Consider the following 26,418-nt stretch of genomic DNA (forward strand, 5'->3'; position numbering starts at 1 on the left):
CGCAGGAAGGAGCTTCATGAATACCTTATGAAGTGCACACTAGCTGCAGCAGCTTCAGCCTGTTCAATATGTTTGGCATCTGTTTGTGTGCCTTCTGTAATTTATTATTTAAAGCGGCTCAATGATGTGTTTGTGAAGGCAGGATGTGCTGCTGTATTATTATGATTATTATTTCATATGCCAAGAGTGCGCTTGCAAGCGGACTTCTTTCCCGGCCGCGGTTGAAGACGATCTCCAGCCGGGCTTTAAGCTGACCTTCATCAAACATTTATACTGTTCCTCTGAGGTGTCAGGCTTTGTGCTGAACATCCACAGCTCTTCTTCTGCTACTCATGCTGTGTGCTGAAAGTCAGTTTGTGAGGAACATGGAGTGTGTGTTGATTCTTCAGGTGGCAATTCAGAAAAAGTGCACACACTGATTTCATTGGATTTTTTTTTTTAAGGTAACTGCTAGCAAACTAATTATATGGACTAAATTTAAACAAACAAATTCAGCAGAACATAAGTATATTTAATAAGTTTGTTTTAATAGAGTGGAGGAACTTTCACTCACCTTGTAGGCCAATCAGCTGCTAGCATAAAACTGGTTCCCTCGATAAAATTTCGGATTTTGGATGAGACGTTAAACCAAGGTCACAACTCTCTGTGGTCGTAAAAAATCCCAGGATGTCCTCCAAAAAAGAGTAGGGGGTTAACCCTGGCATCCTGGCCAAATTTGGCCATATCATAATTGGCTTCATCACTCTGTCTCCTCTCCACCAATCAGCTGGTGTGTGGTGTACGGTCTGGCGCAAAATGGCTGCCGTCGCATCATCCAGGTGGATGCTGCACACTGGTGGTGGATGAGGAGACCCCCCCCCCCACACCGTGTAAAGCGCTTTGAGTGTCCAGAAAAGCGCTATATAAATGTAAGGAATTATTATTATTATTATTAAAATCCCATAGGCTTTTCGAAGATTGCAAGTAATAAGCTCTGTGTTCAAACACTGTTTATTATACTTACACGTTTTGTTCGGATAATCCTCACACAAAAATACAACTTTAAGCACTTTTGGATCTTAAATACAAATGCAAGAACTGAAAAGCTAACATTAGGCTATAAACCGACTACAGAGCCTTGGGGGCACTCGCCTGTGACGTCAGCACCACCCTGCTACAGACAACTCTTTAAGCTTATTTTTAGCAATATGATCCATGACATAGATTTACTCTTCTAATTTATTATATTATAATCCACGCTGAATATTATAAACAAATTAATACCCAAATGCACATCTGTATAGATTAGGCATCGTTAACCGTTTTCAAGGTATATTGTGGTTTGGAAAAGTCAAGGTTTTAAAACCGCCAAGATTTTCTGCTAAATCATTCCTAAGGTATGGGTAAGATTTTTATTTTACATTTTTAAAAGCTTTTTAGCAAAACAGTATCGCCAGCAGAAAAACAAAATATCCAAAGATGCTATTTTAAATTGCAAAGAAATCTGTGTTTTTGAAACTAATGAAGAGAGCAGCCTGACATGTTTACTGCTCCAAAATATTTGACATTTTCTCAAAATAAAATCTATTGTGTTCAAAGGTCAAAAAAGTTTTTTTTAGGGTGTGCGTAGGGTCTTACAATGTCTTAAATTTCAAAAACTAAGTTTAAGGCCTTAAAAAATTCACTGAAATATGCTGTTGTGGGTCTTATATACTTTTAAACAGGTCATAATTTTACTAATTGTCCATGTAAAGCTATAGCCAATCAGTACAAACAACAAATCCATCCAAAAATTATTTTACATTTAATAACTATTTAGCAGTATGGTTTAATTGTCTTCCTTACATCCCTACAATAACATTTGTTTAAAAGTGCTCCATGTTTTCATGTGTTCATGCATAAGTGTATGTTGTAATGTATTATTGCTTTTAAAACTTTGAGACATTCTGATTGTCTTTAATATGTTTTATGCTACATTGCATTCGTGAGTAATATTCAGTTTTGGTTTGATTTTCAGAAGATGTTTAGATTAGCATCTCATTGTGAGTGTCGATTAAATAAAATTACATAAAAAATTACAGTTTTTTTATATAGCATTTTAAAATAATTTAAAAGTTAAAGGTGTAGTTACCCTGAAAATAAATATTAACCTTGATCTAGTCCTCAGAATTCAAGAAATAGTTTATTGAACATTAGGAAACAAAATTACATTTAAAAAAATGTAATTTATGTTGTGCACACATTTTGTTTATTATAGCTTTTAATACTTATCTTTTTTTTTAAAGAAAAGTTGTGCTAATAAAATATATGTATATAACTAGAGTTTGCTTGTTTTGACACACTATTTAAAATATGTGGCTAAAAAATAAGAAATAACAGAATAAAAAAAATAAAGTTAAAAATTCAAAAAAGTTTCCACTGGTTAATTATTAGCGTTTTGCCCTGTGAAAGTCTAAAATTTCATTGATAATGGTCTTAAAAAGGCTTTAAAGTCTTAAATTTGATGTCATGATGTCATTACCTAGACATTTAAAAAGAATATATTTTAGATGACATTTTAGTGATCACAATAACTTAAAATGATGAAACATTTATTTATCCAAGGTTATCATACCTTCAGAATCCGGCCCATGCCTAGTATAGACTTGTGTGCCTTTCGGATAGTTTTTACGTGGTAAATACACTTTGGCTGCCTCCGAAACCTCATACTTCCATACTTTACAGTACACTAAAATCAGTATGCGAGCTAAGTAGTATGTCTGAATTCATAGAATTAGAACACAGGTGTCAAACACAGTTCCAAAAGGGCCGCAGCTCTGCACAGTTTAGTTCCAACCCTAATTAAACACACCTGATCAAACTAACTGAGTCATTCAGGCTTGTTTGAAACCTACAGGTAAGTGTGTTGGAGCAGGGTTGGAACTAAACTGTGCAGGGCTTCGGCCCCCCAGGAATTGAGTTTGACACCCCTGAATTAGACAGTCAATATGCGAGTAGTTCCCAGATGACTTACTACTTCCGGTGAGATCCTGGAGTACGCATCCCATGCATGCTGGGCAATCCCATGATGCCCCGCGAGAGAATTCATGAATGGAAGTAAAGCGACGCAGGTTGGTCACGTTACCATGACAAAATGGCGGATGTAGTACTTCCGAATTCCATTCATACTTTTCACATTCATACTGTATAGAACGTACTTTTCTAACGGCCTAGTAGTACGTTAAAATTCAAATGCAGTACCTACTGAGTAGTAGGCGGTTTCGGACGCAGCCTTTGACTTGCTTTACGGTTGTTGTAAAAGTTTTAAAACTATATGTATAAATGGGCTTACATAGTATTATCATAAGATGTTTAAATACATGTATCGCTCGCGTGTATACAGCCCATTTACAGACAACAGAAAGGGACAAGTCTATGTGCCTGGAAGTTCCATCATGGACAGAGAACAACATTTAATTTTCTTTTTGTCTCAAAGTACAGCGAAAAGCAGCTCGTACAGTCACATCTGCTCTACACTTAAAGGAAGGGTGTAAATACTGCAGTTATGACAGAGTTAAATGTGTTCAGATGAAGAAAAAAACGACGAAACATTGATTGATCATGTTAAAATGGCAGTTAGCATGTATGTATTTGTACACATTTATTCACACGCTTGCATTACTGAGAGCAGGAAAGAGACACGCTGCACTGCAGTATCTTCATAATTTCATTAAATTAAAATAAATAATCAACAAATAAATCTGTCTTGATGGATTCTACAGATAAAGGCATTATCTACACACAATATGAATTCCCAATTAGAAAAATACTACAAACTATAGAATACTATTCATGAAAATATTTAAATAACAGACTAATCCTAATGCCCAACGCAAGCGAGCTGCGTTCCAGACCAGGGGTGCGTTTCCGAAAACCATCATTAGCCAACTAAGGTCGCAAGTTCCGTCGTTACGAACATAGTTCATTGATTCGGCGTTTCCCAAATCCATCGTTCCAACAAGCATTCGCAAACTGCGACGCAAACTTGTACGCTTGCAACTAAACCTACTGTATGGAGCTGTAGTTAAAAACAGTTTCTGGCTGTGTTCTATTCCCACTTATCCCCCCTATGCCCTATTCGTTTAGAACATTTATACATTTAAACTTGGAATTATTTAAAAAAAAAAAAAACAATTAGTCACCACTTTTAGTTGTAATTTGCTCTCAAAGCACTTTTACAGTTCAGTTTTATCGATCTTCATGTTTACAGTAGTACTCCCTTCGCAGTGCACTTTGAAAACATTGATGTCATTTTGAACACAGCTGTGGCTCATGAAAGCTATAGATGACCTATTGATTAAAAGCAGAATTTATGTTATGTCTCCAACGCTTGTGAAAACAAAAAAACATAGCATATGTTAATGCTTTTAATGTATAGTAGGTTATTTATTAAGTATCTGTACTGTATATGACATGGACCAGAATGAGGATCCCCCCCCCCCCATCCCAGTGGTTTGAGGACCCAGTAAAGTAGTATATAAATAAAAGGAATTAAATTTTAAATCGCAGCTTAGAAAAGAAACATAGCTAATGAGAGCAGAGGGGATAATTTTGGAGGTATTATTTTAAGATTTCATGTTTACTAAGTGTGGCAATATTAGTGGAGGACTCTTTATTTGTGAAATAACAAAATATCAGCACACTGAACGTCTACATCTTTTAGCGCTCATCACATATTTATGGAGAAAACCTGTGTCTTCTAAAGTTCACACAAAGCTCGGCCTTATTGATTTTGTAAGTTTGAAGTTTTGCAGGTCTTTATTTTTAGCTCGGGCTGGCGCGGGAGAGAGGAGAGCTGTAGTGCAGCATGAAGAGAGCCTGGGATTGGTCTCTTCTGTACACAAATAGCCTGAGATGTTTGCCCGTCCTCACTGTTGTGAGTTACTCAAACACAGAGCTGGTAAACGTACAAAGTCACTTTACACTGTCTGTTGGCCACTCGCTGTATGTGTTTGTGAATGATTGACAGTGCTGGTGTTGAGAAGAGGTTACTGAGTGATGCAACAACACATACACACACACACACACACACACACACACACACACACACACTAACAAACAAACATTATCTCTTCTCAACTCCTTCTTTTTTATACAGCACATCTGCCTGGTATTTCAGACTCAATGTGACAAAAACTGTCAACATGTACAGTGTGAATAATAGTTGTGTATTTAAATGATAAATATCATACCTTTTCACTTTAAATATGCACTTATTATTCTTGTAGGATATATAATAGTAATGATGATGATAATAATAATAATAATAATAACAACAATAACAATGTCCTTTACAGTGTTAAATTGGGAGAAAAGTATTTGTTTTAGAAGGAAATTGGCTCTTTTTTTAGCAATGATGCATTAAATGTGACAGTAAAGACATTTATAATGTTACAATATCTACAATTACAATTTACAATTTATATTGTAATTCTACAATTTATATTACAATTCTATATTGTTTTTATTTCATTGTAAATAAATACCAAAAAACAATAATATGAAGTAACATTATTGTTAATAAAATTGTCTTTATTATTATTATTTTTTCAAAACAGTTTCAAAATATTTTATTGTTTTATTTTATAATAATAAATAATAATAATAGAAATATAAACAAAAGCAATAATATAAAAAAAATTGTTGTTAATAACATTGTCATTATTATTTAATATTTTATTTTCTTTCAAAACAATAAACGTTTATATTATTTTATTCCATGATAAAAATAATAATAGTAATATTACCAAAAACAATAATAGATAGTAACATTATCAACTTTGTCTTTATTATACAATTTTTTTTGTCTTTCAAAACAATAAACATTTTTATTACTGACCATAATATAATGTTATCAGCAATATTTGTGAAATATGATGACTGTTAATATTATTTATGAAAACTCCCAACTTTGGCTTTAATTGACTTAATTTCATTTATATAATTGAATAAATTGTATTTAATAAAATAATATTGTTTATTACTAACATAATTATTATTCATTCAAACATTCTTTTTTTTTTTCGGCTTAGTCCCTTTATTAATCTGTGGTCGTCACAGTGGAATGAACTGCCAACTTATCCAGCACGTTTTTATGCAGCGGATGCCTTTCCAGCCGCAACCCATCTCTGGGAAAAATATAAATATTAATATCTGTAAAATCAATATTAATCTTTATAGCATTTATCAATTATAATAATTATTATTAGTAGTAGTGGTATTAGTATTATGAATTATTAAAAGAAAAAAATTGCTTTAAAAACAAAAACTCAGAAATATAAAAGTTCTTTTTGTATGTATTTTTTATTCATTTAAAAAACTGTCTTGCTTAAAAAACTAAATAAAAATTTCATATCGTTATTATAAATGAAAGTCAGAAATATAAAAGTTTATTTTTTTCTGTAATATATATTTAAAAAACAGTCTTGGATTTATTTAAAAAGTAAATTAATATTGCATAGCATTATATTTATATACACTTACATACACGCATAAAAAAAGTTGTGATAAAAATATTAATAAAAGTCTCCTGAGGTCCTCATTTTGCTCGGGGCATGTTTGAAGTATTTGTGAGTTTGTTTGTTTGTTCTTGACATCTTAAGGATGGATATACTTTGTTAAAAGTGAACTTTCGCCTGTGCCAGCTCAGAGTGTTTTTGTTCCCCCTCCTCACAGCCATGGATTTGTATATTAAGTGGCACAAGGACGGTCAGGATGGTCTATTTAAAGATCTGTTGTCTATGTTTCTGATGTTTGTGGGTGTGTGTGTGTGTGTCTACTTTTGTCCTGGAGCTGTTTCTCAGTCAGGTCAGCTTGTATATTTGTTAAAAGTGAATAATCTAATCTGTCCAGAAAAACAGGTTCCATGCAGCCGCTACAAACAGCCTTTCTCTTTTGATGCTTGCAGAGTCCAATATTTCATTAAAAAGGTTTACTTTCTACAGTGCTTAATACGATTCACATTGTGTCAGAGCAGATGGAAAGACAACAGGCAACAATCGAAAATCTGTTCAATACATCAGGCACAGAATTATTATTTTTTGGGGGTTAAATGATGATTCAGTTCAGTTCAATGCGAATGTCATTGATAAAGAATGTGATTCGCTGTAGGCAGTGGGGATGGCCCAGCGTGATAACCCATCCCCCACCCTGTACGGTGTTTTCTAGTTTGAGTCTGGTAAAGCACGATTCCACAAAAGAGATAAAACCAATGTAAAATCCAGGTAAATCTCTGTGGTTGTAGTGCAGTTTTCTCTTAGGTTTAAGTTGTGATGATTAAGGCTTGTGTTAGATTACATTGCATTTGGATAGAGATTACATTATGTTGATGTCCTCACAAGGATAGCTCTGTCTCTGTGTGTTAGTTTTGTCGCGATACCGAATTTTGGTACCATTCAATACTGGAATTATAAAATGTGAAGGTTATCGGTTCACCGCAGTTTACACAGATACAGGGTCAGTGGAGCGTTGTTAAGCTGTGAAGATCTGCTGGTCTGTCTATGAGCTGACATACAAGCTATCTGCTGAGTGATAGACTGATCTATCTATATGTATCTGTGTAAACAGCGGTCAAGTGCTTCACGTGCTGAATGCTTCACGGTCAATCACAATAAATTCTGTTGAGCGTGTGAACACAATGGCAAATCAGCTGTGCTTATGAACGCGCTCAACAGCTTAAATGTTAGTGGGAAATTGACTTTTTGAAAACTTTCAATACTGATTGGTAGCAAAATTCAATAGCATGACAACACTAGTGTGTGTAAAGGCTGGTTTTGGTGATTTACAAGGGCACAAATTTGTGTCATGGCATGGTCATGACCTTGTGTTGTCAATTTATCACCTTCGGAAATTGACTTATCGAAATATTTTGTTTCAAATTCAGATTACGATTAGTACCAAAGTCGATACTTTTGCCAATCCTAGAAATTACAATGCTGAGGTGGTTTATGAGGACATGACTTGTGTCTTTGTAAATCAAAACACTTAAAAAAAAAATTACTCAACGTGGTCTTTTGACATTCTAAATTTGCTATCTGTTCATGTGAGGGTTGGTTTTAGGGGTAGGTGTGGGGTAAGGCGATAGTATAAAATACATGACGTCTATCGACTTCACGTAAACCACCAATACCTGTGTGTCTGTGTGTGAACAATGTGATCATGTTGCACCATAGTGTGTGTGCATCAGTCGGTCGATGGTATTCAGTGTGTGTGTGTCATTGTTGTCTCAGTGGATTTACTGTGCCACAGTTCTCACATTCCTCTTGACCACAGCTCACATTCACACACTCCCCTGGCTTTAGTTCACCCAGGGTCTTCTCATCAGCGGTGCTTCATTTATGTGTCTGTCTGTCCACATGGGTGGTGATGCTTCCAGAAAAAAAATGGCTTTCATTTGCCTTGAGTCTGGGAAACTGGTCTTGTGGTCTTTTCACCAGTCAGAAGGTCAGATGCTTGCGGCTGCGTCTGATTCATTAAAAGGATTAGTTCACCCAAAAATGAAAATTCGCTCTTGGGTTATTCACACTTAAACTTTTTTCCATGCGGCACAAAGAGAGACATTCATGCTTCTGATTTGAGTGCAGTGAATGCAGAGAGTGACCAGCACACGTCAATAAAGGCACAGTTCGCATTGATTTAGTGACCTCAATTTTGACTGTTTAAAGTATCATGAATTACTGAACTACATTGATTTTTCGAGACATTTGCATTGATTTTTTTACATTTTAATGTGAAAAAACTGGTTAGTTTTTAGCAGTTTTGTGTTGTTTTTATATTCTGTGAATACAATTAGCATTCTGATGCATCAGCCTGCCATAATTATTCATGAGATTGTGTCACCCAAAAAAATTGTAATTTGGTTTTTAATTTTCTCACCCTCAGGTTATCCAAAATGTGATTCATAAACTGCAAATTATCACCCATGGGCACTTTAAACATTAAAAAACACAATGGCATTTTGTATACATTTGAATATTGTTTGCTCTTATGCTGAATGCTGCAATTTATATAAAAAAATGTTAATAAATAAATATAATAGATATAGATATGATATGAAAAGTATAGAAATAGATATTAAAAAATTTGATGTCATTTTGTCACATGCATTTATATATACTATAGATGGATGGATGAATACTATAGATAGATGGATGGATTATACTATGTATGGATGTATATATACGATAGATAGATAGATAGATAGATAGATAGATAGATAGATAGATAGATAGATAGATAGATAGATAGATAGATAGATAGATAGATAGATAGATAGATAGATAGATAGATAGATAGATAGATTGTATTAAGTTTGTATTAATTGTTCATTCATTCATTTTTTTTTCTTTTCGGCTTAGTCCCTTCATGAATGAATAGATGGATAGATATATACGATGGATGGATACGATGGATAGATGGATGGATGGATATATACTATGGATGGATGGATATATACTATGGATGAATAGATAGATAGATATATGCTATAGATTGATAGATATATATACTGGATGGATGGATGGATGGATGGATGGATGGATGGGTGGATAAATAAGTACTATGGATGAATAGATGGATAGATATATACTATGGATGGATGGATATATACTATGGATGGATGGATAGATGAATGGATGGATGGATATATACTATGGATGGATGGATATATACTATGGATGGATAGATGAATGGATGGATGGATATATACTATGGATGGATAAATAGATACTATGGATGGATGGATAAATAGGTACTATGGATGAATAGATGGATAGATATATACTATGGATGGATACGATGGATGGATATATACTATGGATGGATGGAAGGATGGATACGATGGATGGATATATACTAAGTATGGATAGATGAATTAATGGATGGATATATACTATGGATGGATGGATTGATGGATGGATAGATGAATGGATGGATGGATATATACTATGGATGGATGGATATATACTATGGATGGATAAATAGATACTATGGATGAATAGATGGATGGATGGATGGATGGATGGATGGATGGATGGATGGATGGATGGATGGATGGATGGATGGATAGATGGATAGATAGATAGATAGATAGATAGATAGATAGATAGATAGATAGATAGATAGATAGATAGATAGATAGATAGATAGATAGATAGATAGATAGATGGATGGATGGATGGATGGATGGATGGATGGATGGATGGATAGATAGATAGATGGATGGATATATACTATGGATGGATGGATATATACTATGGATGGATGGATAAATAGGTACTATGGATGGATGGATAGATGTATACTATGGATGGATGGATACGATGGATGGATGGATGGATATATACTAAGGATGGATAGATGAATTAATGGATGGATATATACTATGGATGGATGGATATATACTATGGATGGATGGATATATACTACGGATGGATCGATGAATGGATGGATGGATATATACTATGGATGGATGGATATATACTATGGATGGATGGATATATACTATGGATGGATGGATATATACTATGGATGGATAGATAGATACTATGGATGAATAGATAGATAGATATATGGATGGATAGATGGATGGATGGATGGATGGATGGATGGATAGATGGATATATACTATGGATGGATGGATATAAACTATGGATGGATAAATAGATACTATGGATGGATAGATAGATAGATAGATAGATAGATAGATAGATAGATAGATAGATAGATAGATAGATAGATAGATAGATAGATAGATAGATAGATAGAACCAGCTCGAACCAGCTCGAACCAGCGACCTTCTTGCTGTGAGGCAACAGTACTACCTATCGCGCCACTGCTTCACCAATATTAATTATCTTTAATTGTAATTTTTCAAATCATTTCAGCTTTAAGTTGTTTTTTTATTAACTGTATGCTGAAGTGAGTGAGCATATGGGGCATCAATAAAAAATAAATCTTTATTATAGCTGCAGCTTATGCACGTTCCATATCATACTGTCTGTTTTATTGTAGTTTCTTGTGAAAAGCCACTTGAATTATCTTCCTCTGTGCACAGGGCCGTGTGGAAGTGGAGGCTGGCAATGAAAATATGAAGTTCGAGACGGGACCTTTCTCTTTCTATGGTGTCATGGCTCTCAGTGCTCCAACATTAGGTGAGTCAAATACCCAAAACATACATGCATCAAACATACATAAAATAATCTGATATAAACTTCAATTAATTCATCAATCAACATTCATAAGCCTATTTATAAATTAAACTACTACAATTTGTGCTGCTTTCCTCTTTACAGCTCTATAGGGTAATCTATCTAAAGATCATATCCTATTTTCAGTGCTTTTAGATTTATGTGAGTAGGTGAACAGTAGGTGGTCTTGTTTGTAAGTCTGTGTAAATACCACATTATTAAAGGGTTCAACAGCAGATGGGAAAACGTTTTAAAGCAACGGCCGGCTTTGCCACTAATCACTCATAATTATAATTATCTCACGTGGGATACTGGGAATTCTCCAGGCCACCCATCTACATGCGTATTGGAGTTTTTTAAAAAAAAGCAGTCGATTGTCGCCCTCTAGTGGCCATCCATGTTCTTAGCTCATCCAAAAAGGAAAATTTACTCACGTTTTAGTAGTTTCTTTCATCTGTTAAACACGACAGAAAATATTTTGAAGAATGTCAGTGATTACTGGTTCAACAGAAAAAAAATCAACTTAAACAGGTTTGGAGCAAATGGAAGATGGTTAATGGTATAATTCAACTATAAATGAAACTATAAGCGACACGGTGGCTCAGTGGTTAGCACTGTCACCACACATCAGAAAGATCGCTGGTTCGAGTCCTGGCTGGGCCAGTTGGCATTTCTGTGTGGAGTTTGTGTTCTCCTCGTGTTTACTTGGGTTTCCTCCACATGCTCCGATTTCCCTCACAGCCCAAAGACATGCGGTATGTGTGAATTGATTAAATAAAATAGGCCGTAGTGTATGTGTGTGAATGAGTGTGATTAGATGTTTCACAATACTGGGTTGCAGCTGAAAGGATGTCTGCTGTGTAAAACATATGCTGGATAAGTTGGCGGTTCATTACGCTGTGGCGACCCCTGATAAATAAAGGGACTAAGCTGAAGGAGAATGAATGAATGAATGAATGAATGAATGAATGAATGAATGAAAGTGTAGTCATTTGCTCACCTTTTTTCCAAATCTGTTTAATCATGCATACTGACATACTAAAATTAAACAACTAACGTGTAATAAAAACATTTAGTCGCAGAAGCTTTAGAGATATTGGGGGATAAGTGTCATTTTCTGACGTTACCAGAACATTACATGGAACATTCATTCATTCATTTTCTTGTCACCTTAGTCCCTTTATTAATCCGGGGTCGCCACAGCGGAATGACCCGCCAACTTATCCAGCATGTTTTTTTATGCAGCGGATGCCCTTCCAGCCACAACCCATCTCTGGGAAACATCCACACACACACATACATACACACTCATACACTACGGACAATTTAGCTTACCCAATTCACCTCTACTGCATGTCTTTGGACTCTGGGGGAAACCGGAGCACCCGGAGGAAACCCACGCGCACACAGGGAGAACATACAAACTCCACACAGAAACGTTAAACTGAGCCGAGGTTCGAACCAGCGACCTTTTTACTGTGAGGCGACAGCACTACCTACTGCACCACTGCCTCGCCCACTAAATAAAACATTTAGTTAAAATCCTAAAGCGTCCTCCTGAAAAATGGATTCAAATAAATATATATGAATAAGATTTTAGAGCTATGATGAAGGAGATGTTAGCGTTTAAAGGTGCCATAGGAAGAAAATCTGGATATTTCTAGACAACGCTTAATAATAATAGTTCATTTCAGGGAAATGACATACCATGAGCCTCAAACAGCATTGTTTCCACATTCTCATGTAAGTCTTAGTGAAAAACAGGCCAATCAGATCAAAACACACCTCTGATGATCCACACAGGATCGTAAATATGCACACCCAGGCAGTGTTGTGATTGGCCCCAATTTTTCCTAATGTTATTAAAACAATGATTTTTTTTCCATAATGTAACCTCTATCCTAATGTAATGTAATGTTACACAAACCTTAATCATCACAACTTACGCCTAAGAGAAAACTGCACTCATTACCGTGACTTTACATTTTTGTCTCTTTTGTGGAATTGTTTTACCAGACTCGAACTCGAGAGTCTGCATCACAAGTACAATACCGTACATAGTGAGCTACAGAGTAAACTGACCATGCCAGAAAAGTTGTCCATATGGAGACAGATACTGTAGGTCAGGGGTATCCAAACTGTGTCCTGGAGGGCCGATGTCCTGCAGATTTTAGCTCCAACTTGCCTCAACACACCTGCAAGGATGTTTCTAGAAAGCCTAGTAAGAGCTTGATTAGCTAGGCCAGGTGTGTCTGATCGGGATTGGAACTAAACTTCGCAGTACACCGGCCCTCCAGGATCAAGCTTGGACATGCCTGCTGTAGGTGGAGCAAAAGTATTCAATTAAAATCATAAACGTCGTCAAGTTGTTTTGTGAAATGTATTTTGTTTTGTGCAAAGGATGTCTACTTGGATATCAGAAAATGTAACATATTGAATTAATGCACTCTATGGCACCTTTAATGAGTTTTTCCACTGCTTTCTACCTAACATCTCCTTTTGAGCTCAACAAACATAGAAAGTGAAACAGTGTGAGTAAATTAATTATAAATTCTGGGACCATTGTCTTCCCTTGATTTATAAAAGAGCCAGTGTTGATGTTTATGTTTGTCTGTCTTTGCTCACAAGTATGGCGTCTTTCACAGGTTTGGTGTCAGTAAGATATTTCATATTCTTCTATGCTTGCATATGCCAATACTTTGGAATAACATTGCAATTAAAAATAACTTTATTCTGTTTTTAGATGCTTTTTAATTTATTCCTGTATTCAAAGCTGAATTTTCAGCATCACTGATCAACTATTCAGTGTCATCAGAACATTCTGATAAGATGTAATTTGTTTTTGAAGGTGCATTTCTTATTATGGACCTTTTTCACATTTCCGGGTTTCTCAGCAGCGGAAGTCGTCATAGTTGGGTAAACTTATAGCGGAGTGAATGGGAGAATACAACAAATGTTTTTTTTAAAAACCTATTTGCTGAAAGATAAAAGAAAAACTCAACAATGGTATTATCAAGACTTTCAGACTTTCGGCAGCCGGAAGAGAGAATAACGTCAAATTCACTGTCCTGCTCCATAAACACTGCAGTAGACACCTCCCACAAGCGGTAATACATTTTTTGTCATTTCTTTATTATTTAATAAGGATTTTCAAATAGTACAAACAAACCCCAAACACTGCCGATTAAATAAAATGTACAGATGTATCTGTTAACAAAAAACACAAATCAAAACAAAAGAAGCCAGAATGTTCTTAAAAAAAATTGGAGAGGTTTCCAAAGTCTCCTGAATTTGTCCTGTTTGCGGTTGAGGTCATGGGCTCTTTTTTAATGATAAGGACATGGTGTTGTACGCACTCCACTGACTAACTCCATTAGCCTACATGTTTCATTTAGTTTGTTAAGCACAAAGATTTATTTCAAAACTATTTCTAAATTCAGTTCTAATTTCTAGCAAATTAACAAATTAACAATAATAATAATAATAATAATAATAATGATGATAATAATAATAATGTGGACAAATGAAAAAAAAAAAACTAGTTATATCCAAACACAAGTCTTATTCTTATGCCCCATATAATAAATATAATATTATAATAAAAAATAGAATATATTAAATAATACTGCTAATAATTATAATAATATTATACAAATTATCATGAATAAACTGAAAACATCGCTCTGTGCTGGACTTTAGAACAGCTTTTAGTTGGTCAATTGCGCAGTCTATTTCAGTTCCTCAAAATAGCATTGCAACAACAATGCGCCTTAACACACCTCCTTTTTACACCTATGAGTCCACAAAGTGACGCAAATCGATTTGCTAATTTCAACAAAACGTAAAATTTAAGGTTGCGTTGGTTTGAATGTAGCACCAATTCGTGCCATGCACATCTTGCGCCTTATTGCGCCGGGTGTATGATAAGACCTCATAAGTTCATTTCTCCAAAGGGGGAAAGAAATGAGAAATCCAAATGGAAATAGTGAGAATCTGAGAAGTTGACTATTTTAGTAATATACGTTTCTTAGTTGGAAATTTAAGAGTTGTAAACACCGGTTTAAGGTCTCAGTCAAAAAGATCTTTAGGAATGTCATTCAACAAAAAAAATGAGAAGGAGAAAATAAAACATTTTCCTGTTATCCCCTGGATTGCAGAGTGAACCCCTCTTCATAATGGTTAGATGTGAACACAAGACCATAATACCTGTAAAAAAAAAGGTGTTCTTACAAGTTTTGCTTTTTAAACAGAGGTCGGAACAACCTGGGATAATTTTTGCAGACGAACAGCGGTAAAATAAATTCTGTGGAAAACTTTAAAAGTTTTCATGTTTGAAAATTGAGGTACATTTTGCAAAAATACCATCGCAGATCTTGGACCAATCTTCAGAATTAATGTTTTTTTGTAGTTTGATGCCAAATATATAATATTCTTGTGCGTTTAAAAAAAGGTTTGTAACAATATTTAGATTTTATTTAAAAACGTATGTATATTTATATGCTTAAATATTTATATTATATTATATATATATATATATATATATATATATATATATATATATATATATAATATAATATAATATAAATATTTAAGCATATAAATATACATACGTTTTTAAATAAAATCTAAATATTGTTACAAACCTTTTTTTAAACACACTAGAATTAATTCATCAAGAAAACGCAACATACAGTAAAGAGTACACATCAATCAAGTTGTCTAAACTAAGCAAGAATGAATAAACAATCAAAACTCACGTTCTCCAACAAATAAACAACACAAACCTAAGATTAACAACACAACAATAAACAAAGCATAATAATGTAAGACTTAAGAGAAAAAAACAGGAAATTAAAGGAAAATAAATGAAGCTTAATGGCAGGCAGTGAAGTCTCCTCCCTCCACTCAATGTCAGTCCATATATAGCCAATTTGCAAAGGCGGACAGGACTCTAGGAAACAAACAGTAAGTGACTTTATGACACACACACACAAGCACAGACAGGCAACAGCTGGAACAATATTAAAAACTTCAAAGGATTTAAGACGCTGATCTAAACGCGTCATAACAGTCTTGTGAAAAGGGTCCATTAAGTTGTTTGTAGAAACTGAACACGTCAATAGAAACTTTAAAAGAGCAGCTTAAAATAATGAAATCTTTTGTAACATGTCAAATCAATGCATATTTACCGTTTTTTCATATAAAAAAAACTTACTGACCCCAAATGTTTGCTGTGAGATTTTCCCTGTTGCTGTTCTCGCTCCTCCCTCAGCGCTGTCTTACTGTGTGTTTCTCTGGCTCTCAGTGAGTGTCTCTCGTCCTCGTCACCTGTCTCTTAAGAGATGCTCTCTCTTCTCTCGTTTCCCAGGTAAATGCCGGCATGTCGGGGCTGTTAACCGCTCTTTTTGGGAGGGTTGGACTGATTAACAGAAACTTATTTTGCAGAGATAACCCTCACGTGCCATTTCAGCCAGAATATTACAGTAGATTAGGTTTTTGTACACTGTAGGGCTGCACGATATTGGAAAAATCTGACTTTGCGATATTTTGTTTTTCTGCTATATATGTTGTGAAACGAAAATAATTTCACCAGATTAATTAATTAGCTCTATTTGGAAAGATTTCATTCATTTAGATAAATTGGGATGATCTGGTCTTTTTCTATGGAGTGCGTTTGCATAAATAATAATCCATTTCAAGCATATGTAAATACAACAGAGCAGAGATTAAAGGTAAATAAACAGTGCAGTAGAGTCTAACAGTATTCAGGTACAGAAATCAAACAATCAAGCATAAAATAACTTGATCATCAATGTATAAATAATAAAAAACACCAATGACATTAATATTTAATAAATAATAATCTAATACCGCGATGTGAGTGTTGCAGATACACACATTACCATATAGATGCGCAAGCAATATATTGTGCAGCCCTAGTACACAGCCATTAGCCATTTTAACCCTTAGACCTATCGTAGCTTAGTTAAATAAATGCTCTAAAACACCTTACGCTTGTTCAACATGCATAAAAGTAGAGTTAGTTCATCCAAGAATGAGACGCCTGTCGTCATTTGATCATCCTCTTCCTGATCTAACACTGTATTAATATTCTTACATGTAATGACAAAAAAAGGATCCCACTTCATATTAAGTGGACCTAAAGGGATACTTAATCCAAAAATTTTAATTGCATCATTATTATTTACTAACACTTTACTTGTTTCCAATATTAAAATTTTCCAATATACTTGTTTTTTTGTTTTGTTAAGCACAAAAGCAGATATTTTGAACAAATATTTGACTTCCATAGACTGATTTCATGCGGCCTCCATTTTAAACAGCCGAATCGAGGCTGTTGTCATATTGGTTAATGATTAATTGTGCCTTGATTTATTGTTTCTTTTTAAGGCGTTAATAGACAGAATGGAGTAAATAGACAGAATGTGTATTTATTTTTTATTTTTATCTGCTGTACATAAAATATGACACTAGGTGGCGATATCTGAATGGAGCATGTCTTTATCTGGGTGTTAAATCCTGCACTTCTGCTTGGTCCTCTTTGTCATTTTTGTGCTGCTTCACATTTCAATCAGTGCTGTCTTATACACTCATACTGAACAGTGTTCATTCAGTTATACTCGCTGGTGGATTAAGTTACACTCATACAGTATAATCTGCCATGCTGACAGATTCATTTTCAAATATTTCATACAGCTGTCTTAACTTTTACAGCAGATTTACTTACTGAATACTGACCATCCTGAGCTAAATATAACTTTTATTAAATTAATAAATCCTAATAATTGGCATTAGTAAGCTGTAATTTGCACCATCAATCATGGACACTCAAGCTGAGGTGATCTCATTTTTAAATGAATCATTTACTGGAGTTGAGTAAAAATCCCTTTACGTAATAAGAATAGTGACAATAGAAATAATTAAATTTATTTAAGTGGACAGTTTATCCAAATATTTAAATTATGTCATCATTTACTCGTCCTTCACTGGTTCCACACTAGGCCTGTCACAATGTCTATTTTTTGTTGTACGATATATTGCATCAAAATATATTGCGATTAACGATATTATTGTCATTTAAGAGCATTTTATGCCACTCATTATGTAATGTCAGAATGAAAATATAATATCACAACGCAAGTACACTCTTCCGAAGAACACATCATATTTCATTCTTAAGAATAATTAATTAAATTATAATTACTTTAACAATTTAATAATAAGGCACTGGAATCAAAAGGTGAAAATATCCTAAATAAATAAATAATAATAAATGTAAAAAATTTTTTTTTTTAAAAAAGCAAGATAAAAAGTAACAGAGGTTGCGATATCTGCTACCAGATCTATTTTCAGCTGTCAGACACCCACATGGAAATGTACTATAGTCATTTATAGTAAATACTACAGTGTTTTTTTAACCATACTGACATTGATGCCTCCAATAGACATAGAGATGCTGCACAATCAGCTAAAATGTTGCTAGAATTGGTTTTATATATGGGCGATATATATTACATCACCAAAAATGATTGAGCTCATGTCTGTGTTGTGTGATAAGTCCAAATATTGATTATTGTGACAGGCCTATTCCAAACCTGTTTGAGTTTCTTTCTTTTTTTTTTTTGTTTGTTTGTTTGGTGAACACAAAAGAAGACAATATAGCATCCATTAACTTCAATCATATTTTTTTTTATTTTACTATAAAAGTCAATGGATGCATTTCCCCCACTTGAGTGTGATTAAATAATGAGGATATTTTAGGTGTACTGTCACTTTAAGTGCAGTAGTGAGGTAAAAATACTGTGCACTATTATACTATACCTGACCGAATGAAACTGCTGTTTGTATCAAGCAAGCAAATAGTGAAGAGTCTGCAGATTTCTATTGCAGTGATAAATGTTTCAACTTTGATCAGCTTTTAAGCCGAAATGATAGTGTGTAGATTTTCATTTCTTAAGCTTTGTGTGCTGTTGAGGACGTTTTCATCCACTTTGGGATGATTTTGAGTCTTAATTTGGCCGCAACTTACTCTGTGTTTCAGCAAATAGAATGGTTTTTGGTGACAAGTCTTATTTCAACTGCTCAATGTTTAAAAATTCAACAATTCATTTGTGGCAAAATTTTCTACCCCTCCGTTATGTTGGTGGCTTTTTTTGACCCATTGACTTCCATTATAATGACATTTTTTGCAAAGCCACGACACCTTATAATCATACATTCTTGATTCCTGCTATTTTTGTCTGTTAGGAAGAGGTACAATTGGTCATTTTTACTGTTGATCATCAAAAAGCTTAGATTCTGCCTTCAATATGGAGTATAGTGTGTGAGAGTATATGAGAGATCTTTGCGCACTTATCCTGATATCTCTGAGTAAATCAAATAAGCAGCTCAGCTTTCAGAACATAGTAAATATAGTAAGTGTATTTATGCACACACCGTATATAATCTGTTTGTTTACTCCATAGAACTGCATGTAAAGGCCAACTGGCCAACAGTAAAACGTACACATTTTACCTCCTCCCAACAGGGAAAACCAGCAGCAACAATCAAGAATGCATGATTATATGCTGCCATGCCTCTGCAATCAAAAAATATCATGCTAATTGAAGTCAATGGGGCAAAAACAGCCCCCAACATAACGTAAGGGTTCATTTTAACAGTACACAAGAGAGAAACAAGTCAAACAATGACCATCCCATGGTCACATTCCAGAATGGCAGTACCAGGATTTGTCAGACTAGTGGCCATCTTTAGCTTTGATTACGTATTGATTACGTGTTCATTATTTCCCATCAAGGTTTATTTCTATCAAGAGTTGCATTAACTTTTGGCCAAGGGCTTGTGTTGGTAATGTGAGCACCTCCACTATTTGGCCCTGAGGAATTCACGGTCGGTTCCAGCACATCTCATGGTCAACTGCTGCTTAGTTCATGTGTGAAAGTAAAGCCGCCGTTTACTGTTTCTGCCTGATGAATCTGGGAATTGTCGTCCTTAGGCCTGTTGCTCAATACAAGTTGAACAAACCCTGAGTTTCAGCATCAATCATGGGTTGACAAAACCAAACTCACCCTAACTGATTAAGAACAGATTAAGTGGTTTCACAACACTTGTTATAAATGTTCTCTGTTAATAATAATTCATTAAATTTTTATAGCGCTTTTCTGGACACTCAAAGGAGTTTACACATTGGAGGGATCTCCTCATCCAACTCCAGTGTGCAGCATCCAACTGGATGATGCAACGGCAGCCGTATTGCGCCAGAACGCACACCACACACTAGCTGATTAGTGGAAAGGAGACAGAGTGAAGCAGCCAATTATGATGTGGGGTTGATTAGGAGGCCATGATGGACAGAGGCCAGTGGGCAAATTTGGCCAGGTTAAACCCCACCTCTTTTTTTTCAAATTGGGAGTTTTTATGACCACAGAGAGTCAGGATCTTGCTTAAACATCTCACCCGAAATACAGAGCTCACTGAGCAGTGTAGAGTCCCCATCAATATACTGGGGTGTTAGGACCCACACAGACCTCAGGTTGAGCGCCCTCTGCTGGTCTCACTAACATCATTTCGGGCAGCAACCTAGCTTTCCCATGTGGTCTCCCATTCAGGTACTGACCAAGCGCAGCCCTGCTTTGCTTTGGTGGGCGACCATGTGAGAGTTGCAGAAAGCTAGCTAACAGTAATTCTGGGTTTAATTTAGAGTTTGTGATTAATGTGAAAGTGTAACACGTGCAGCAAACAGGCAGTCCGACACATGAGAGCGTGAGATTGAGTTGGTGCAGTAAACTAAATACACTTTACAAGGCAGAAATAAACATAGCTGATGCAGCCACAGATTATTTCATTATTATTATTATTATTACTATTATTTCAGTGCAAATCAATTAAATTATTTTAATAAGATATGTTCACAAACGACTCAAAAGAAAGTCGTTTTAATATTTGTATAGATTCAAATTTGTGCTGGGCAAAATATTTAATTGTGATTATTTGCATCCAAAATAAATGTTTGTTTTGACATAATATGTGTGTGTACTGTGTGTATTTATTATGTATAAATGCACACATGCATGCATTATTTAAGAAAACGTTTATATACATAGTTTCAGCTACATTCATTCGTTTATGGCGGGCACCACACCAAAATTCATTCCCACCATGGGTACATTACAGCATCTCATTCAAAACATTCAGTCGTTTTTTTTTTTAATATATATATATATATATATATAGTGGGTTATAATCGAACCAAAACATATTAAAAGGTAACCATAGTAGTCCTGTGCGATATTTGCTTAATGCTTTAGCGTGACTGACTGACTGACTGATTGACTGACTGACTGACTGACCGACCGACAGGGCTTTGTATTGCATGAGGCAAGTATACACGACATAGCTTTCAGTTAAGATGACCACATTTTTCATAATTATAGTTTATAGATAAAAGTCTATGGTTCTGCATACAATGACCTTATCTTGCTGGAGTTTACACCCGTTTTACTTTACTTTAGGACCCATTAATGCTGGTCTATTGGAGACATTCATAAATATTTCTAGCAAATCTAATAAATTTTGGAGACAGTCTCACAACATAAACGCACTAAATCATACTTCAGCATTGTTTATTTGAGAGCGCACAAGAAAATCTGCAATTGAGCTGCGTAGATTTGAGGGGGTGTGCAAGAAGTTTTGTGCACGAGCGGAGGAAATTGGCGCGCAAGCAAAAAGATTCAAATGCTGGTATTACATAATTGTGATCTCGACTTGTAATAATGCACTCCCAACATTTCTCATTGAAATAACGCCATAGGTAGTTGGTAGATCGGTGTAAAAGGCCTGCCACCACAGCTGGAAAAAATTCTAAAGGAAACACTGTATACATAATATACATTTGTATATCTATGTGACAATATTGTTTCGTATATTTGTTTTTTGTATGTGTATCACATATACATAATAAATATATATAAAACACACGTTAGAGCTGCACAATTAATCGTTAAAAGATTGCGGTCTCGATTCAACGCCCTAGACGATCTTCATCCAGCATTTCTACGATTCTGCCGATCTTATTTTTTAAGTTCAGGAGAGAAGAAAAGGCGGTTGCACGAGTCTTTTCATTGTTTCACACACGTTGCTCAGTGACATTGACACCTCCAAATGATGTTGAATGAGTCACATACTGTATTTATAAGGTATAATTCACCTAAAAATGTCATTTTTGTCTTAATATAATAATGTTTTCGCAATCGGGAAATCACACGTCACTTGAGCTGCTGACCGTGAGCTGTTATCAGAGAGAAGGCGCGTGCGCTCTACTTAATGATAGACGCGCGCCTGTCTACTTTAGTGATCAGAACCTGCATATGTTGCGAGTAACAGGTAATACAGTTGTAAATAATATTCAGTTCGTGGCACAGAGTGATCATTTGTGAGCCACGCGAAGTATGAACAAGCACTTAGCAGTCAAAATGAAACCGAAAGTGTGCACTTCATTTAAATGATCATATCGCATTTTAGAGTTATGATTACGACAAGCATTTTGTATTTGTTTTTTCTTTTATAGCGAACACACAGTTGTGCATGAAAATAAATGTTTACAATGTCAGTATAACTACTCTAGCCTATATATTGTTGATTATAATCTGATAATGGCAAATGTCTGATTTTACCAGTGAATAAAATTGTCTAATATGACAGATTGCAAGCATATATCTCAAAGATAATAATTCAACATCAGAATTATTATAAGTAGAATAGAATTATTTATAGAAACCAGTAGACCTACACATAATTTTATTATCGATGTTGTGCCATATGTTTGTTTTTACCATACCTTTATTTTACGCAAAAAATTTTAAGCAAAAAAATCGCGATTCTCATTTTAGCCAGAATCGTGCAGCTCTAACACACGTATATAATGTCATAACAAACTTTTGTTTTGGATGCGATTAATCACGATTTACTTTTGCCAAAGGCTCTAGAATACACAAGACATGTCACCCGTATCTCTTTGAATGGGGAAAAGTGTAACGGTCAATATGGTGAATAAAGCTTCTAGTACAGGAGCCAATCATCGATCGCTATATGGAGAATAAAGCCCGCCTTCTAGTACAGGAGCCAATCATCAATCGCTAAAGACTGATGATACTATGGGGGAGGGGCTTGGACCAGATGCGAGTTTCTACCGATTTTGTGTGAATTGGACGTTTAGAAATTAAACTAAAGAGACGGATGTTGTTTAATTTTATTGGTGATTTATAATATGAAATTCAATGGTAAGCTTGGCAAGCAGTTTGGGATAATTTGATGTTTCCCCATTCAGACAGAATGCCCGAGAGGTGTTTCTAAGATAGCTGCAGAGTGAAATAACCTGCCTTAAAGGGACTTTGCTTTTGCCCAGCTCTAATTTAAATGCAATTTTAATTCAAAGTCATTGTTAATGATAATTGACCATTCAAAACTATTTAAATAAATAGTGTTAAGTATTTAAATAATTATTTAATATATTATAAATACAATATTTACAACAAAAGATCATTTTGACTCGATTGTTTTAGTGTGATAAGGAATGTAATATGGATCAAAAAAACATTGAGTGACTGGAGTGGCTTTATTGCATTAGATATATGTCACCTTTCTTACAGCTGATTGGTCCAGTTTAGGTTCGCCATCTCTAAACCAGTTCGAGCAGATTAGCAGAGATTCAACCATTAACTCTAAATCCTAGACTTGTTTTCATAGACCTCAGAAAAGTTTGGTAAAAAGATCCTGAACACATTTTTGATCACATGTATTTAAAGCTATTGACCTTATTCTAAAATGCGGAAGTGCGCCTGTTTTCGTGATTGTTTTAGAACTTCTGATTCAGTCGCCTATGGGAGAAATGACTAGGAATAACAAACGGCAGAAAACAGTCAAACCACTTGCTCTACAAACAAATGTTTACATGACTATACAGACCAAGTAGAATAATATAATAAGAAAATATAAGTTTGCAACATCAAGCAGCGTAACGAGCAGTTTTTAACATCTAAAAATAAATGGAAGTGAATGAGACCGGAAGTCTCGAGCCAAAAAGATTCAAATGTCTACGCCTGCTCGATAACAAAGAATAAGGTGAATAAAATTAGGCAGTACTGTTTAACATGACTTCTTCTACTTTATGTGCATATATTTATTATTGGGTGATCTTCTTTAACTCTCCCCTCTGAACTTTTGCTAGTCGTCTCATGATGGATGTGTTTGGGAAGCTCTCTCTTCCTCTCTATCTCTTTGTCTTTCTCTCTTTACGGGGGTTATTAATGCATCACAGATGTGCAGTGATGGGTGGGAAGTTGTTCTGAGCTTTTGAAGACGTTTCATTTGCCAAAGTCTGAGATAAAGGAGGAATTTGTTTTGAAACTGGACTCGCATTTAATGTGTTTTTGACATAATAGTGTGCAGTATTTTTCATTTTAAGTCAGATAAATGAGTTACAGTTCTTATTTGAATTAATTAGCAAAAAAACAACAATAACAAAAAGATGATTTATGAAAATTCATGACAACAGTGCTGTCCTAATTCACTACTGTTGTTTGTTTCTAATACTGGTCTATTATATTACTACTTTATTTATTCTTGTTTTTAATAACATAATATATGTTGGGTTTTAGGGCTGTGTTTCCGTATCCCAGGCAGATGGTCAGTGCTCAGCGTGCCTGAAATAGATTAAGAACTTTGCCAAATAAAATAAAAAACAGGACATGTCAGCAGTTTTGTGCCTGAATGAGACCCTCCTTTTCTCGTATCCGGTCTTTTGGATGACTAACTGGCTGTACTGTAAATGCATTATTGCATAGTGCAATATGTGGTGATTTCTCTACTCTGTCACCTTTTACTGTCTGCTTTTTCATTATAAGTGCAGAGTTCTGTTGATATAAATATTTCAATAGTCTTGGGAAATGGAAAACACTTTGAATTTATACCCTTTATTTAATATATTTTCAGGTTATTATCTTAGATGATGAAATGTCCTACTTTGTCGCAGCATGTTTACTGCGCTAGATTTTTAAAAGACAACTTGGCACTTTTATCTTATGTTTTTCATCCTTTTGTTTAAGTTTGTGAAAATGTTTAAAAATAAATAATACGCCAATCAGAATACACTTACAAGTAGTGCTGCACGATATTGGGAAAATCTGAAATGTTGTTTTGCTGCGATCTGAATATAATTTCACCAGACGATTTGAACAGCTCTTTGAAAAGATTTCATTCATCTAGATCGACTGGGATGATCTAGTCTTTTTCAATACAAAGCATTTGTATAAAATATATTACAATCATATACATACACTCACCGGCCACTTTATTAGGTACACCTATTCAACCACTCATTAACGCAAATTTCTAATTGGCCAATCACATGCCAGAAACTCAATACATTTAGGCATGTAGACATGGTCAAGGCGATCTGCTGCAGTTCAAACAGAGCATTAGAATGGGGAACAAAGGGGATTTAAGTTACTTAAATGTGGCATGGTTGTTGGTGCCAGATGGGCTGGTCTGAGTATTTCAGAAACTGCTGATCTACTGGGATTTTCATGCACAACCATCTCTAGGGTTTACAGAGAATGGTCCAAAAAAAATTTTAATATCCAGTGAGCGGCAGTTCTGTGGGTGCAAATGCCTTGTTGATGTCAGAGGAGAATGGCCAGGCTGGTTCAAACTGATAGATAGGCAACAGTAACTCTAATAACCACTCGTTACAACCAAGGCATGCAGAAGAGCATCTCTGAACGCACAACATGTCCAACGTTGAGGTGGATAGACTACAGCAGCAGGAGACCACACCAGGTGCCACTCCTGTCAGCTAACAACAGGAAACTGAGGCTACAATTCACACAGACTGAACAAAATTGGACTGTAGGAGAATGGAAAAATGTTACCTGGTCTGATGAGTCTCGATTTCTACTGCGATATTTGGATGGTAGGGTCAGAATTTGGTGTCAACAACATGAAAGCATGGATCCATCCTAATTTGTATCAACAGTTCAGGCTGGTGGTGGTTTTATATTTTCTTGGCACACTTTGGGCCCATTAGTACAAATTGAGCATCGTGTTAACGCCACAGCCTACCTGAGTATTGTCACTGACCATTTCCATCCCTTTATGACCACACTAAACCCATCTTCTGATGGCTACTTCCAGCAGG

General features: G+C 35.1%; 1 protein-coding gene across 2 annotated transcripts in view; it reads left to right on the plus strand.

Moving 5' to 3' along the window:
- Positions 1 to 26,418, plus strand: part of LOC100150651 (novel protein similar to human and mouse cyclin M4 (CNNM4)) — a 69,357-nt gene that overhangs the window by 34,848 nt on the left and 8,091 nt on the right. Inside the window, exons 5-6 of one of the 2 annotated variants that reach the window (XM_021476410.3) lie at positions 11,072 to 11,168; positions 16,510 to 16,572. In XM_021476410.3, coding sequence (XP_021332085.2) covers positions 11,072 to 11,168; positions 16,510 to 16,572 — 160 coding nt within the window. The remainder of the gene's footprint in view (positions 1 to 11,071; positions 11,169 to 16,509; positions 16,573 to 26,418) is intronic. The other variant, XM_009301246.5, reaches the window with a different exon arrangement.

The sequence above is a fragment of the Danio rerio genome, chromosome 5 (genome assembly GCF_049306965.1).
Source record: "Danio rerio strain Tuebingen ecotype United States chromosome 5, GRCz12tu, whole genome shotgun sequence".
Lineage (NCBI taxonomy): Eukaryota > Metazoa > Chordata > Actinopteri > Cypriniformes > Danionidae > Danio > Danio rerio.